The 18,441-nt window shown below is 40.4% G+C and overlaps 1 protein-coding gene across 3 annotated transcripts in view; it reads right to left on the bottom strand.

Annotated features, from left to right (window-relative positions):
• The window catches only part of NCOA7 (nuclear receptor coactivator 7), a 155,082-nt gene that overhangs the window by 109,146 nt on the left and 27,495 nt on the right, over nt 1–18,441 (bottom strand). For all 3 annotated transcript variants that reach the window (XM_033407794.2, XM_004263853.4, XM_012536286.3), the window contains exon 2: nt 10,732–10,842. In XM_033407794.2, coding sequence (XP_033263685.1) covers nt 10,732–10,781 — 50 coding nt within the window. In that variant the 5' untranslated portion in view covers nt 10,782–10,842. The remainder of the gene's footprint in view (nt 1–10,731; nt 10,843–18,441) is intronic.

The raw sequence follows: 18,441 nt of genomic DNA on the forward strand, positions 1-18,441 counted from the left end.
ACGGTTCTAGTAATGGAACCATTAAGAAAAGCCCTCGGGCTTCCCTGGTGGCGCAGTGGTTGAGAATCTGCCTGCTAATGCGGGGGACACGGGTTCGAGCCCTGGTCTGGGAGGATCCCACATGCCACGGAGTGGCTGGGCCCGTGAGCCACAACTGCTGAGCCTGCGCGTCTGGAGCCTGTGCTACACAACAAGAGAGGCCGAGATAGTGAGGGGCCCGTGTACCGTGATGAAGAGTGGCCCCCACTTGCCACAACTAGAGAAAGCCCTCGCACAGAAACGAAGACCCAACACAGCCAAAATAAATAAATAAATTAATAAAAACTCCTACCCCCAACATCTTCTTTAAAAAAAAAAAAAAAAGCCCTCCTTGCTCTCCAGCACCTTCTGCCTCAGCAGATGCTAGATCACGTATTGCTTTGGGAAGAGATCCAGGCCCCCCAATCCAACTAACATTTTCCCTTCTCATCCATAGGACACTCAGATTCATGCTCTGTGGTGCTGACTCATCTGTCTGTTTTATTTGGTGCCGAATCACATTTGCAAACCATAGGCCACCCTACGCCTTGCCCAGTCTCTTTAACCTGGCCCACTATCCTTTTCAATACTGTTTTCATTTACGTGTGAGAAGCAAAAAGCTAAAACAAGTAGGCAAGCCTGCGGCATGTTCACTGGCATAATATACCACAAAATGAGTACAGAAAAAAAAATGGGACATTAACCATTTTGGTTATGCAAACTTTATTTAAAATAGTAAATGAAGGAAGAGGGAAGTAAAAATGCATGAACACATGCCCTGTGACACAAGCACCAGGTAATCGTCTTTACAACAGAAGTGACCAAGCTGGAAGATTTTCACCTGTTAGGGCCTCCAACTCTGACTTAGAGAAGAAATAATAGGGGAATCCTTGATACACCCCCAAACTATAGAGGAAGGTCAGGAGATTGCTGACTTTTTCACTGGTATGTAGGGACTTACAAAGTTTCCTTGAAAAAGCAGAGATTCCTTAACTTGTTCCAAAGTTCCTAATAATTCCTCTACACTGAAAATCAGAAAATATCAGTTTAGTACTTAAACACATTTAATTATTATATCATTTAGATCAGTGAGTCCTATTTATGGGTAACTGATAAGGTTCTATGAAATTCAAGTCAACATAGTTTAATGAAAAATATGACATAATAATTAAGATTGTGGTCTGTGAGGTCAGGCATACCAGGGTTGAGTCCTAGATCTGCTACTTCATAATTATGTGACCTTGGGCAAATTACATCTATGATACAGCTTAGCATCTTTGTCTGTAATTAGGATGATAACAGGGTAATTATGAGATTAGACAAGTACACAAATCAATCTCTGTTACATAGTACATGTTGGTTATCATTCAGAGTGAATGACTGTTAGGCACAGGGCATGAAGCTAGACCCTATGAGGAATATAAAAACGAAAAAGAACTGACAATAAATAACACAAGCAAATAAGGCAGAGAAGATGAGAGTGCTACTGGGTGTATCCAAAGATAGACTATGCTAAGGGCCTCAAGAAAAGGGATAAGGAAGCCTAGTAATGCCTTGGCTCAAGTGGCAAGGGAGGGTACATCTAGTTATGTGTGTGGGTGGTGGTGAAGGATTAAATGAAACGGGAAAGGCCTCAAGGAGACAATGTCATAATTAAATATGGGTGTGCCAGAGTGATGGGTTTGACATCACTGTAAATAAAAAGAGGATCGAGAAGGGCAGTTCTTTGTATGATGAAAGCAAAGTTCTGAGGGGGCAAAGAGTAAGACATGTATAGAAAATCGAAGTAGGAGATAAAGACAGAAAGGTAGGAATGAGCCGTATTGTGCAGAACCTCAAATTCAAGGGAAGAACTGGGAATGCAGAAGTGACATATCTGAAGTGCACCTCAGGAACTAATGTGGGAGGATGTGAGGGAGGAAATGCAATCAGCATTTGACTTATGAGTTAGAGGGGGTGAAGACTGTAGGAATTTTCAGATATGAATTTGTGTGTGTGCGCGGGGGGAAGACAGGAAAATTTCTACTAAAATCACCAACATGCTGGACTACAAGCATGAGCGATGAACTTTCAGAGCTGTGAGCACAAAGCATTTTCTGGTTCAGAACTCAATTTTCTCTTGCTGAAAAGTTGTTGTACCAGCAACAGTGAACGGTTTCAAATGCATGTGACAAGAGTATCTTGAGCCAATCGCGTCAAATTTAAATCCAAACTCAGGAGTGAGTTCAGCTGAAGTCTTTCTTGACTGTCAGCAACAACATTTAAGAAGGAGGAAAAAAAAAAAAAGGAGGGAGGTGGCTTAAACCATGTACTTTTCACATGCTTTGGTCTTTCTGTGTCTTGGAGTCATGTCTTCGGCCTTTCACTGAAGGCCATGACTAGAGCATGGACAAGTTTCAAGGGATAAACTCCCTGAAATGTACACCAAATTTATGCCTATATATTTATGCTTGCTTTTTCTCAATTTCTCATTTATTCCTATATTCCTTACTTAGGCAGCATGCTTTTATATTAAAATTCATTAGTGCTTATTTTTCAATAGTGCTTATTACAAAGATTTTATACATTTTAATTCAGTCAATCCTCTCAACAATCTTAAAAGGTAGGTACTATTATTATTCTCATTTAAGAGAAAAGAAAACTATACAGCTCCACAGACAGTAAGTAGTCCTACAGAGAAGAAACCTCCAGGAGGCCCCAAAGCAGAAGTTGCCTAAGCTTAGTTCCATCTGGTGGTTTTGTTGAATTACAGTTTCCTTGGGTCTCGCTCTAGGATCTGGGACAGTCCAGATCAGCAAGGGAATTTCAGGTTAAACAGAGACATGCTTGTCATTTATCCTTAAAATTAGTTAGACCCATTACACTGCACAGTGGGAAAGTATATTTATATAACAAGTATCTTATGTACAGCTTTCTTTGAGCAATTGGTTGATGTGTGTTAGATCAAGGAAATTTGTTTTTCAGTGAGGAAATATAACCTCACTGCCAGTATACTAAGCGCCAAAGAATCCTCTAAATCAATGAGTCATTGTTCAATATGGCCCAAAATAAAAATAAATTTTTAATTGTGATTCAATATAAACATCCTTATAAATATTTAAAAGAAAATTTTCATGAAATATTATTTATTCTGACTACATACAACAGATGCTGATATTTTCTATTCAGTCTAGCTCAGTCCAGATTGATCTATTCTATTCCATTCCATTAAAACAATGCTGTTTCCTATCCACTAAATTGATTTCATGACGCCCCAATGGGTTGGTAACCTACAGCTTGAAAAGCAGTATTCTCCATGGAATTAAATCAAGTAACTCTGCCTGTTCTTTAAAAATGAAGCCAAAAGCATGAGTCTAACTGTTAATGGCTAAATGTTTATATGCATTTTTTTTTAATCTGTAAAAAAAAAAGTTAATGATTTCCTGAAAGCATTAGCAGGTCAAACTTGGCCATGGCTGTTTTTCCCAGTAATGAATGACAAGCAATATGTAAATATTCCCTTAAGAGCCACTTGATCTGAATTCAAATCAAGAAAATAGGAAACATAAGCCTTAAAAGACATTACAGCTCAGGCAAGTGTTTACTTGGTAATCAGTAATATTTTCAAATAAGGCACACACAGCTTTTTCACAGGAAATGGTTTTAAAATATTCTCAATTTTTTTAAGATTAATAAAATTCCTGAATACTGAAAAATTTATAGTGACAAAAATTAAGACTCACAAACCATTTATATCCTACATTAAAGAAGCTGTTTTAAATATTCTCAATCTGTCAGTTGGTCAAAAAATACTTAACGGGCTTCCCTGGTGGCACAGTGGTTGAGAGTCCGCCTGCCGATGCAGGGGACACGGGTTCGTGCCCCGGTCTGGGAGGATCCCACATGCCGCAGAGTGGCTGGGCCCGTGAGCCATGGCCGCTGAACCTGCGCATCTGGAGCCTGTGCTCCGCAGCGGGAGAGGCCACAGCAGTGAAAGGCCCGCGTACCACAAAAAAACAATAAAAAACAAAAAAACTTAACACTTGTTATATGTCAACCGGTACTTAACAAGGCACAAGGAAAGAGCACTGAACTATTGCTGAGTCCCTTCCCTCCAGATGGCCCATCTGGGGGGAGAATGACTGTAAACACATAAACAGCAAATAGGAGCTCAGAAGGTCACACACGAGACTGTCCTTGGATAGGGCTACGGACCACTACAGGCATGTGTCCCTAACAGCGCCAACAGCCCTCTAGGATGGTTCTTAGAAGCTGAAATCAGATATGGTTTCCAATAAAGTTAACTAGAACATTTACTTCCAAATCCATATACAACTTCCCCTACTTATGATGCTATGAATATGTTCTAATCCCCCTCTCAAAGTAAAAATTAATGTTTAATGCTGTTTAAACTGATACAACATGGAATGAAGAAAAATAATCAGAGATACAGACAAAGCAGACTGGGGTTCAGGGGCCAGACCCTCCATTTAAAGGGTAAGTGACTGGAGGCAAGTTATTTAACCTTCCAAACTACAGATTCATCATCTGCAATTCTATCTACTCATAGGATCATGGTGAGGTTGAAGTGAGGGAATGCACATGAAAGCACTTTATAAAGCACCACAAGTGTTATTATTATTAACTTTAGAATCAGTAGGCATAGTAAAACTGAGAAGATATTAACCAAATATTAAGAAGGTATAGAGTTTACATGTACCAAGCACTTAAAACGGGTCTATTTGCTTTTCATATACCAACTCAATTAAACTCTGCAATATGACAATGTCTGAATCCAACAACTGGTAATAATAGGGTTTTTCCTCAAATCTGGGACATACTAAGTTTCTTCTCTAATGGTCCTTGGCTAGCAGGAAAAAACAATTAGAGACTGTTTATTAAAGGAAGGGCAAGAGTTCACACCACACCACTCCACCCACATGGTATATGCATTCTTAGCCCAGCTGTACCACAAAGAGACGGCTCTTCCCCTAAGGTTCAAAGACTGCCTCCGTGGGGCTGGAGCTGGGAGCACTCCCTGTTGTCCTCAGCAGTGCTGCAGATCAACTGGCCAGGCACATCCAGGTGACGCCTTCTGCTGGATCTTAGACTCTGGACTTGACCAAGAGGGCAAGCTGAGATTTTCTGTCCAAATGTTATCTCTGCATTCATTTCTATTATGGGCAACTACTCTTTTTAGACAAGATGCAATCCTAGGGTGTAAAGTGGATCACTGTAATGCAAACCACTGACTTACACAGGTGGGGTATACAGACTGCATGTTTCCTATTGCCTTGGTTGGTTAACAGTCTGACATTAACCATGTTACGGATGGATAAAGTACATAAGACATGGATTATGGGATGTCTTCAAGTTATAAACAAGTTGTTTTTAGAAAAGGTCACTTATAACTTAGATCTTTGGAATCCAGGATGCATTTCTGCACATTAATTTACAGTGGTATAAATCAATGTTAAGCTGCCAGGACTGCCCACAGAAATCTACTCAACCCACAATGTGAGCAGCACGAGGTCTGGTAACCTGTGTTCTATGGGCGCCATTCTGCCACTGAGCTGCCACATGGCCCTGGGCAGCATCCAGAGCATAAGCTCTGGATGGAGAAGGACAGAGTTGGGCACAAATGCTGCCTCACCCACCTGCTGTGTAATCTCAGTGAAGTTATTCAAACCCCTTGAGTCTAAATTTCCACAGCAGTCAAATCATATTTGGGGATGAAACATATATATAAAGAGCACAAAGGGACCTACACAAAAATCACTACAAGGGTACTAAATTCTGCAAAAGCCAAATAATGTCAAAATGAGTGTGGAAGAAGGGAGCCCTTGAAAAAAAAAATACCTGCATTCTAACTACAAGGGAAGAAAGACGGAGCAGGGGCCATAATGAATAACCATCACTCCAGAGGATAGTACAGAAAGTACAATTTGCTTTAATAATTCAGTCTTTCATTTGGTTTCAAGACTTGTCAAGTATCAAGGAATTAATACACACATATATAATATACTAATTTTGTATATACAAATTATTTGCAAAAGCATGGAAAAGTGTCTCATGAATCATTTGATCTGTAATAAACAACTGGTACAAAACACTGAAGATGGTGAAAACCAGGTGGGGCAGAGTCAGGAGATCCTGAAAACTCCAGAATAGATTTATCTAGTAGTGATGCTGACTCACATGTCCATGTAGATCTACACAGGCGTATTTCAAGGTAAATTATAAGAAAGAAAGTATTGGGTGATCCTCGAATCACTAATTTCAATCCAAAATTATTAAAATGGGGCCTTTTAGGGACTTCCCTGGGTGGCGCAGTGGTTAAGAATCCGCCTGCCAATGCGAGGGACATGGGTTCAATCCCTGGTCCGGGAAGATCCCACATGCCGTGGAGCAGCTAAACCCGTGCGCGGCAACTACTGAGCCTGCGCTCTGGAGCCGGCAAGCCACAATTACTGAGCCCGTGTGCCACAACTACTGAAGCCTGCGTGCCTAGAGCCCGTGCTTGGCAACAAGAGAAGCCACCACAATGAAAAGCCCACGCACCGCAATGAAGAGGAGCCCACGCTCGCCGCAACTAAAGAAAGCCCGCATGCAGCAACAAAGACCCAACACAGCCAAAAATAAATAAATAAATAAATTTATTAAAAAATAAAATAAAATAAAATAAAATGGGGCCTTTTAAACTTAACTTTGCTTTGATGTCAACTTCAGAGAGAGAGAGAGAGAGAGAGAGAGAACCATCAACAAAGGGGGTAGGTAAAGAATTATTTACTACATACAATCATACAATGTTTATAAAACCACAGGGTGAAATAGTGCACCAAGAAAACAGAGACTATTTAAATACTCAGAAGGGTAAAGGGATGGGGGGGTTAAAAGCAATTTTTAGGATTTCTGATACATATTGTGGTAGCAGGCAGAAATCAGGGCAAATCTTCCTTTTGCTCTCCTCTGCACACTAGCAGAGATTTGCATAAGGTGGTATGGCTGCACCCTTGGCCTGACTCTTTATATTCCTCCCTAGAGATCTTGCTTGGAGGGCCCGTATACACACACTCCAGAGCAAACTGCCCTAGGTTGTCAGAAACCAGCTTTCAGGCAGGTCCAGTTGGTGATTCCACTTTATGGAATTCCACAGTTTAGTCAGAGGTAGTTGAAAAGATTTATAACTTTGGCTGCCTCTTTTCTAATAATAACGTTTTTGGAGTGTGTGTTTGTTTGTTTGCTTTTTGCTTTTAATAGCTTGACCATTTGGGGCTGCAACTGCATTACAGTAGCTAAACTGCACGTTTATCTTTTTTCTCTCTCTCTCATTTCCTAGTAACTAGTCACGGTGATCTACTATTTTAATGGTACCACTGACTATTGGCCTTGTCCTGCTATCCCTATGCTCCTAGGATCACTCTCCATTTTTGGATATGTTTTGCTTTTTCACTGCTAGAATACTTTTCACAAGAGGTCAAGGCAAGCATGACAATTAAATTTTGTATTTCTGAGTTGAAAAAAGTATGCTGTTCTTCCAGAAGTTTCATCTTGCATTCTCCGTTTAAGGGGCTCCCCTCACTCTACATCTTAGGAGCAAGACATGGTTAGCCATGAGCAGGTTGTTCGTGAACCACAGTCACCTTTACTGTTAGAATCAGTTTGGAAGCAAACTGAGAAGGCACTACAGCCTTTGAAATCACTATATAGAGGCATCCCTAGGCAAAAAAAAAAAGAGAGAGAATCTTGACCTAAATTCACATCTTATATAAAAATTAACTCAAGATGGATCACCAACTTAAGTATGAAACATAATACTATAAAATATTTAGAAAAAAATGAAAGAAAATCTTCAGGACCTAGGGCTAGGCAAAGAGTCGTTAGACTTGATGCCAAAAGCACAATGCACAAAATGAAAAACTAATAAATTGAATCATTAAAATTTAAAACTTTTGCTTTGCAAAAGACTGTTTTAGCAAGTTGAAAAGAAAAGCTACACACTGAAAGAAAATACTGGCAAACCACATATCAAAGGACTAGTATCTAGAATGTATAAAGAACTCGCAACACTGAACAGTAAGAAAACAATCCAGTTAGAACACAAACAAAACACATGGAAAGACATTGTGCTGAAGAAGATGGACAGATGGCTAATAAGCACATGAAAAGATGTTGAACCTCATTAGTCATTAAAGCAATGCAAATTAAAACTACAATGAGATATCACCATACACCTCTCAGTATGGTTAAAATAAAAAAGAGTGACAATACCAAATGCTGATGAGGATGACAAGAAACTGGATCATTTATACATTGCAGATGGGAAGGAGTAGAAAATGGTACAGCCACTCTGGAAAAGAGTCCAGCAGTTTCTTATAAAATTAAACATGTACTTATCATTCGACTCAGCCATTCCATTGAGCCTTTATCCCAGATAAATTAAAACTGACACTCACAAAAAAATCTTTACACAAATGATCCTAGCTTTATTTGTAACAGTCCCAAACTAGAAACAACCCAAATGTCCTTCAATGGGTGAAGGGTTAAAAAATTGTGATACATCCATAACATGGAATACTACTCAGCAATAAAAAGGAACAAACTGTTGATACATACAACATCTTGGGCAGATCTTAAGTGCTATGATCTGAATGTTTGTGTACCCCCAAAATTCATATGCTGAAACCTAATGCCCAATGTGACGGTATTAGGAGATGGATGTCTTTGGGAGGTGATTAGGTTATGAGGGGCAGAACTCTCATGAATGGAATTAGTGCACTTATAGAAGAGGCCTGAGAAAGCTCCTTGCCGCTTTCACCACGTGAAGTTACAGTGAGAAGGTGGCCTTTGATGAACCAGGAAGGGGGCTCTCACCAGACATAAAGCCTGACCATGATGGCTCCCTGGCCTTGGACTTCCAGCCCCTAGAACTGCGAGAAATAATTTCTGTTGTTTGTAAGCCACTCAGTCTGTGGTATTTTGTTACAGCAGTCCGAATAGACTAAGATACCAAGGGAATTGAACGAAGTGAAATAAAATCTCAAAACATTAGATACTGTATGATTCCATTCATGTAATATTTTTGAAATGACAAATTATAGAGATGGAAAACAGATTAGTGGTTGTCAGGAGTGATGGGCAGAAGGAAGAAGGTGAATATGGCTACAAAAGGGTAGCACATGGGATATTTTTGATGGAATTGTTCTGTATCTTGATTGTGATGGTGGCCACACAAATCTACACGTAATAAAACTGAACAGAACTAAATACACACACACACACACACACACACACACCCCCATACACAAATGAGTGCTTCAGTGCTTGTAAACCCTGGTGAAATCTGAATAAGGTTAATGGACTGTATCAATGTCAACTTCCTTGTGATATTTATTATACAATAGTTATGTAAGGTGGGAAACTAGATGAAAGGTATAAGATATCTCTGTATTATTTCTTAGAACTACATGTGAATCTACAATTATCTCAGAATAAACATTTAGTTCTTGTTTATTCTAAGTGTCCTATCTTTCAATGGTCCACCCATTAGATGCCTGATTTCTTCCTTCCCCAAACAATCTTGCACTCTCTGCGGTCCTAATAGGAAAAAATAATTCACTAAAATTAATAGTATAACTCTTGTTTTCCAAAAATTCTTATTCCTGGTTTACTATTACTAAGTGAAACATGTCCTTTGGATACAACCCTATATTTGAATACTGACTCTTATACTACATGAAACGGACAAAATACTTACTTTCTGAGTTACCTCATTAATAAAACAGGGAGAAAACCTATCTCACAAGTTTATTGTGAAGATAAATGAAATAATAAGTAAAGTACTTGGCACACAGTAGTTCCTTAACAATCTAAAACCTAGCTTAATTTCTGAATAAAAACATCAAAGAAAAACTTTGTTTTTCAGTTTCCAAGACTTACATTTGGAAAACAGGAAGTGCATCTTTAACAAGAATATTGGGGCTGGGGACGTGGTGAGGCTGAATTAGTTCTTAAGAAGTATTTCAATTTAGGAGACCATAATGATCATTTTAAGCCTATGTTCTCACACTGAGTTTGAAAACATTCCAGTCATCAAAATGATTTATAAATGTTTTAATGTACCATTCATGTTATTATGATTAGTGAGTGGCTGCCATACAGATGGTTAAATCTGTAAATAGTAACCAATAATATAGTAGATTACTCCTATTCAGATACTAACACATGTACATATGTTGGACGAGTTCAAGTTTTAAAAATGACAGATACTACAATGATACAATTTCATCCATTCCATTTACCTACAAAAATACTTTTTAGTAATAGACACCCCACAATGTAATAAGCTTTAAACATGTCATAGATTTTTAGTTATAACTCAACTAATTAAGCTACAGAGCAGCAGGAACTAAGTACTTAGGATTTAAAATTCAATGTAGGTTGTTAAACACAGGATTCTGAGCAATCTGCAGTGCAATGCATATAGAATGTTAGATTCCCTGAGCAGTACTGGCCTGAGAGAACTGTCAAGGACAGAAAGAGAAGAACCAATCAAATGTTACTTCTCTAGCGTAAATAAGAAAAAGGATGAAACAAAGTGCATTTAACTTCTACTGGTTACCTGCTCTGTTTATGAACAGTCACAAATCACAAAATGCCAAGTAATACTTTAAGAACAAAGTCCCCTCAAACATTTTTTAAGTTCTGATATAAATTTGCAAACTGAATGCTTACCGAGCAAAATAACTTTGTTTCCGTTCCTTCTTTTCTTCCTTGGTATCCATAATATGCAATCAAAAGTGCGAAGTATTTGAAAAATGCCTTTTTAATCAATGAGTCATCACCCTGTAAAAAAATAACAAAGTGACTGTAAATTAAGAAGTTTATAACGGCAATAGGAAGAATGAAGCAGGGTGGAGCTACATGGCCCCAACAAATGGAAGCTAAACTTTAACCGGTAAGCATAGTCACATGAGTCATATATGAAATACAAATGCCCCCGCGGGAAGGGGAGGGGGGCAGGAAACTACAGTTAGAATGGAAGAGTTAAACTATAAAATAAAAAGTGGCTGGAAAAATAAACTGAAGTATTTTCCTCATAATTAACAATTCTTTCAAAACGTGCTAAAACAAAAACCACTGACCTTAGAAGGCTTTAGGCTAGCTATGCAGAAGCTAATTTTTTTTTAATTTCTGAATTTATAATCACTCTTTTGAAGCCATTAATGACAAATATATCTCATACATAATGAGGAAAAATGGATCACTTAGGTGTCTTACAAGAATGTTCTTTCTTTAAAAACAAATCAGTGCTCTATTTTACTTCGGAAACATGCCAGCGAGTACGTCCCACTTAAGCAAATGTGGAAATGAAAGTTCAAAGCCTCAGGAAGCTATTCTTCAGAATGGCTTTATATGCTTGTCTCTGCCACTCCTTCCTTCCCACCCCTGCAACCCTCACCTAAGTTTCCCGGAAGCAACCCAATTTAAACCTGTAATAAGAGGTTGTCTCCAGATCAATCTTCCTTAAATATCACTTTCATCATGCCATGCCCCTGCTCAAAATTTCCCAATATCTACTTACTGCCTGGTTCACTAATCTAAACTGTCTGCACCGCATTAACCTTTCCTAAAATCTGTCTTTTCACCCTGAATGAGCCTCAAAGTAAAAGCAAAGAATTTTCATTAATCAAAATTATTTATTTATCCATCTCAACTCCGTAAACAATTTAATTCACAATATATATTACAGGGAAGGTACTGTGATAAGTATCAGAGACCAAAGATAAATAAAACATGATATTTGGCCTAATGAAATTTATTGTCTTGCACTTAGGATTTCAGGTCAATGGGATACAAATCACTATGAAGAAGGCACAGGGCCTAGAGGAAGAACACTTAGCCTTATGCAGGGCCCACCCCACCGCAATCCCCACATACACCAAGATCTCAAGGATGAGTATGGGTTCCTGGTTAAACGGTACAGGAAGCAAGTCCAGCTTGAACAAAAGCAAGGAGACACAATATTTCTCTGTTGCTCCAGGATCAAATGTGAAGCAGGGCAACAGTGGGAGATGAGGATGAAGACATAGGCAAGATTAGGGTCATGAAGACCTTTCATGTCATGCTGAAGAGTTTGAACTTGATCCTAGCTATGCATTATATGCTGCCACTCCCTTCCCTGCACCTATGTCAGCACCTATGTCACTAAGTGATCATGCTGGCCCAAGGGCACCACTCCCGGCAGACATCACCAAAGGGGAGGAGGGAGTGTAACACATACAGATCACAGAGGATGGACTTGAGAGGATCGAGAACGGGGAGAACGGACGCACTAGAAAGATATTACAGTAAAACTAGTAGAGAGAGGAGGGGCCACACTTCGGCCAGCAGTAATTGACACAGAAGGAGGGGGCACAAGTTCAAAAAATATTTAGGAGGCAAATGAGTTCAGATTTGGTGACTCATTCCATGTAGACAACATGGGACAGAAAGGAATGATAAATGCTTTCCAAGTTTCTGCTTCAGGGACTGGGTAGACTGTGAAACCAAAGATATGATACAATCTACAGGAAGTGGCATGCATTTGGGGCGGGGGGCAGAAACAGATGAAAGATCAGTTTTGGACACGCTGCCTTTGAGTGCTCATGGGATAGTCAACTGGAAACATTCACCATGCTTGATTTCATGTAAAGCACAGGAGTGCAGTGAGGGCTAGAGAAAAAGATTTAGAAATTATCAACATATGGCTGTAGTTAAGGAAAAAAAAAAAAACAGTACGATAACACCCTGCAGGTATGACAACTATGCACAGGGTCCTGTATGGAAACAATGGATGACACAGTTTCAACTCTTACTGCTTGATCTCCATGGCTTTGACATGGTGGTGCCCTCAAGGGATTTACCAACCAGTAGGGAAATTAAGATGAGTGTCGGGTCAATGGGATACAGTTGGTTAAACTAACTCCACAATAAAATGTGGAGTTAGTAACCTGGAGCTGTCCGAACAATAACACTAAGAAACCAGAAGACACAAAGTTCAATTCTGATTGAGGTGACAAAGTAAACCTTCTAGGGTGGTGAGGATTTCAATAAGTAAAGAGGAAAAAGAGACAGCATTCCAGAAAGCGGGAATACCTGAGCATAAGTATGCGCATGAAAAGGGCAAGATGGGCAGAGTAGCTACCAGGCAGAGAAAGAAAACCAACCACGATGCCTACCTTCTGTTAAGTCACTATTTCAACGTATTATCCCCATGTTCTCTCTTTTAATCCTTACACCCACAATATGAGTTAGGTATCCTTACTTCCATTAAACTGAGGCTGAGAGATACTAATTTCCCTAGTTCAACATGACCAGCCTTGGTGGAGCAGAGATTTAAATCCAGTTTGGTGTACATTTCAATGTCTTTCAATAACCTTTGGAGCCAGAAAGCGTTTGGAGATGAGTTAGAAAGAGTGGTCTGGAATCAGCAGCCTCCAATGCCTCGGCGTAGACTCTACAGGTTAGGACAAATGTACCTGGCCATGAGTAGGATGGGGGTCACTGAGACCTCCAATAGGACTGCCTCAGTGGAGCAGTGGGGATGGAAGCCACGCCTCAATGAATGAGGGAAGTACTCATTCAAGAACTGTGGTAACAAAGAAAAGACAGTGGCCGAGTGTCCAACTCTCCTAACCTCCATTTCACATGTGGCCTGAACCCACTGGGCTCCTCCCCAACTCTATACCTTAATCCTTACTCTTTTCCCAAGCTTGAGGTAACCTTGCTACACTCCTTCTGACCAGATCCAGCACAAGGGCCCAATTCTGCTCCCCCGACCACTCGTGTGCCCTCCTCTCTTGGCCGTGTAAGCGTACTTCACGTGTCACTTATCACTTACTGTGAGGCACTTAATCGTACGCTGTGTGACAATGCCACTTCACTTACCCTCCTCAGCCCCAAACAAACCAAAGTTCCTCCAAGTCAAAAACCATCATGTTTCATACTTTCCTTATACTTCCCTAAATACCTAACACAGAACTAGGCAGAAAAGCCACATAAAAGCTAAGCAAGGAATTAATCCAGTCCTGGGGATAAGATCAATTATATGGCAAACTGATATCAATCCAAGGATTCCTCCCAAATTAACAATTATTTGGAAATGGAGAATGTAGGTTCAAGCCAGCCTCTCTGGAACTCCAGATAGAATTAGAACCCTGGCTTTCTGCCCTGCCCTGGGCCAGGTGGTTTATTTTAAAGTTCCTCTCCTGCATGCCACCATATGTGATGATCTCTGTTTATTAGATCTCCCCTCATGAATAAAAATGAAGTCATAACAATCTAATTGGAAAATTTTTATATTGCAAGCTGAGCCAGAAACTAATATGTGGTTCCAGTGGAAAAATATTGACAAAAATAAGTACAAGAGGAAAAGATTAAATGATCCGAGAACTGACATCTGGTGCTGCTGTGTCTGTTTAGAACTGGCAGAGCTCTTTTTCCATTTTCTATTTGATAAATAAAAAAATATCCAAATCTTTGGCTTCTTTTAAATTTCTGGGAATTTATACATTTCTTAAACAAGACAGATGCAGTTCTTTCAGGTCTAGGCACACCAACAGATTAACCAGAAAGAGATCAGCAAAGGATGCTATAAAAATGATTTGCACAGCACACCACCCAGCAGCCTTCATGCTTCAGTGAAGAACCAGAGCTCCTTTAAATCAGTCTCTAATGGGAACTACATTTTCCATTATAAGTGGTTATAATGGGCTTCTTAAAAGCCCTTTTTTCATTTAATGCTGACTTTCTCCTCACATCAATAAACGCTAGACTCGTCCAAACACTGAATTACAAGTCTCCTGCATTTACAGGGTGTTACATTTTTACATTTACGGTGTATTACATTTACGGTGTATTACATAATTACAAGAGTCTCCTGCATTTATGGTGTATGAGGGAACACAAGATGTATCTTCTATTTAAATATTATTTTGTAATCTTAAATCAGAATGGTCAATTTAAACCTACATTCAGTTCATTATTCAAAAAAACAAAAAGAAACCGGCACATACAAAATCCTTACCTCATAAGAGCTGTGTTGAAGACAAAGTATTTTCTGTGTCGCCAGCAAATGTTTGATGCTCCCCATGACACCACTTAGAAGGGATTTAAGGACAGAGCTACCAGACTCCCTAACTACATCAAACCAGTGTGGACTCACAGCCCAGTGTGGCTTTTTGGCTTCACATCTACACTGCAGCTCCTTGTTCATTCAGGTATAACCAGCGAGGACTAGAAAAACACCAGAGCACCCATGATGTCCATCAACTGTTTTCCCAACAACAGGTTTCCTATTATACAAATGAAATAATGACAACAGCATGCTTTAAGGCTTGGTCACACTAAATCTGGCCACATAAGGAACAGACCAAAATGTACCGTTCTATGCAGACATTTCCTCCTAGAAAATACTTAGACTTATACTGAAATATGACAGGTGTTCAGTCTTTCTCAAAGCCATACTGTCATCTAAACACGTAAAGGGTATTCAAATATCAGTGTTAACCAAGGTCAGAAATTTGAATACTCTTTTTAACAAGAAACCTGGGAAGAAAGACACAGAAATAGAACAAAAGTCTGCCACAAACATGTAGGGGGAGCATCTAGGAGATAACGCCCCCAGATAAACAAATGTGTGTCACAGAAGCAAAGCAACAGAAAACAGAACTTAATGGCAACAAAGAACTAAAAAGTTATGCCTGAATCAAGGTGATGATCAAGGACAGGCCAGTGGTCTATCACTTGAATGGGACAAAGGCAATGGATGGCAAAATGACTGGAGACCTGATCAACTCTTACTCCATTATTCTTTGCCTAGGGAAATGAAATTAGACCTGAAAAGAATTAAACAAATGTGGGTTTCAGTGCTCTTTTACCTAAGATGAGTACAGAGGTTTCATCAAATCTCCTAGATACTCTAAATGAAGAATCAACTCTGGGCTAGACAGATCACTTTATAAGTTCTCTCTAGGAAGAGAACGTGCAAATGAGATTTCTAAAACATCACTGGCAGGGTCAGGAGTTGTTGAATATGTGGAAAATGCCAAAAGCCTGACAAGAGGCAAATACTTTTTAATTTTCAACAAAATAGAGAAGGGAGTGTGCAAATTACACAGTGGAGAACATCACATAGATCCGTAGCAAAACTTTAGACGTGATCATTAAAGGCAGCTTAGCAAGGGCTCAGAAGAGGAGGCGGTGAACGCTAAGATCCATAATGTTAACCGAAAACCAACCATTCAGCGGAACAACAACAACAAACAAGCAGATCCCTTTTTGAAGCATCTACCATGGACCAAGTACTCTGCTGGAGACACAAGATGAAGACAGCACTCATAGGCCAGGAAGCTCAGATGGAACAGGCAACGGACACCCATCACCTGGTAAGACGAGTGGTCCGATATTGGTGGGTACAAGGAACCACACAGCACAGAGTGGAAGCAACTACTCTGCCAGGAAGGGAAGGAGGGTCAGGGAAGCTCCACAGATGATGCCAGAGCTGGACTATGAGGGAGGAACGGGAGTTTGATCCTGAATGCAGAAGAGGTTGGTCTCACTAGGCAGAATGAGGATGGTACGAGCCATTGGGAGGGAATACATGGTACACAGGGAGGCCTGTGTGGTCTGGTGTGGCTCTCGTATAGGGCTGGTAGAGGGGAGGAAGTTCAGAGAATGGTGGCCTAGCCAAATTATACTGACCTAATTTCCCTCTTGGACATAGTCACTGTTCCAGTGCATCAAGGAAATTAGGTAACCACTGTGTAACTGTACTTAGAAGGCACTGGATAAGTTTCTCTTGATCTGCTTATGAATAAGATTGAGAAATGTGGCCCAGACATGGATGGGTGCTTCTATGATTAGACTCATTACAGAAAGCACTGAACCACTGTACCAGGAGGTATGTGCTGACCAACTGACTGGCCTCAAGCCGGAGCTGGGAGCTCACCTCCAACTTCAACCTGGAGGGAAGATGTTAACAGCTTAATGCAGTGCTCGTCCTTAAGGCTTGTCCTCACCAGTAAATTCATCACTGACATGAATGAAAACAGGGGCCTCGGGGCTTCCCTTGTGGCGCAGTGGTTGAGAATCTGCCTGCCAATGCAGGGGACACGGGTTCGAGCCCTGGTCTGGGAGGATCCCACATGCCGCGGAGCAACTGGGCCCATGAGCCACAACTACTGAGCCTGCGCGTCTGGAGCCTGTACTCCGCAACGGGAGGGGCCGCAACATTGAGGGGCCTGCGCACCGCGATGAAGAGTGGTCCCTGCTCGCCCTGAAAGCCCTCACACAGAAACAAGACCCAACACAGCCAAAAATAAATAAATTAATTAAAAAAACAAAAACAGGGGCCCCATTAGACTTTTGGAGGGATAAATAACATCCTGGATAACAGCATTTCAGTTCAGACAGACATCAGCTGTCTGTAGATTAATTTGGGGTTCTACATCTGGGAGAAGTGCTAAGGAATGAAAGAAAGGGAGAACCCAACATTAGCACAAGTGACTATGACCTGCAGTTTGAGGTGACAGTAAGATCCACACACCCAGTGGTGCGATGCCACTGCTTCCCAACCCCTCCCGCCCCACCTTGGCAAAAACAACAAAACAAAACAAAACAAAACAAAACCACTAATGCAATCAACCCAGAATAAAAAAGACTATGGTGGTCTGTCCCACCCTTTTTGAGGATTCGAATATATCAAGATTACTGCACTTAGCTCTGGGTCTCCCACTACCGTACAGGAGAAATATAAGGAAACTGGAACAAACAGAATGATTAACTAACACAAAATTAAACTTTAAGAATAGTAGTCAAAGGAACTGGTCAGGGTTAGCATGGAAAGAGTCGGGAGGAAAGGACAGCTATTTCCAAATACCTCAAGGATCTTATCTGGCAGAGGATTTAGCCTTGTACCAATAGAACTTCAAGGGTGTGCCTAGGACTAGGCACCGGATATTAAGGGAGAGGCGTCTTGGCTCAACAGAAGGGCTTGATGCAAAGAGCTGCCTCCAGAGACAGCAGCTTCCTAATCGCCAAAGATGACTGAGCACAAGCTGGACAACCATTCTGTGGGGTCGCTGTAGACTGGAAGTTCTCAACCTTATCAAAAAATCAACACCCCTCACCTAAATAAATACGGTTGCCCCTTGAGCAACAAGGGTTTGGACCTCGTAGGTCCACCTATACTCCTATTTTTTCAGTAACTATCGTACAGTCCTACAGGATCCTCGGACATAGAGGAACTGCATATACAGAGGGCCCACTGTGAGTTATACACATTTTTTTACCTACATGGAGGATTGGTGCTCCAACCCCCCACATTTTTCAATGGTCAACTGTATATAAGTATTTTATAACATGTCCTTTATAATGCTGAGATGAAGATGATAGGTAATATAA

The sequence above is a fragment of the Orcinus orca genome, chromosome 12 (genome assembly GCF_937001465.1).
Source record: "Orcinus orca chromosome 12, mOrcOrc1.1, whole genome shotgun sequence".
Classification (NCBI taxonomy): Eukaryota; Metazoa; Chordata; class Mammalia; order Artiodactyla; family Delphinidae; genus Orcinus; species Orcinus orca.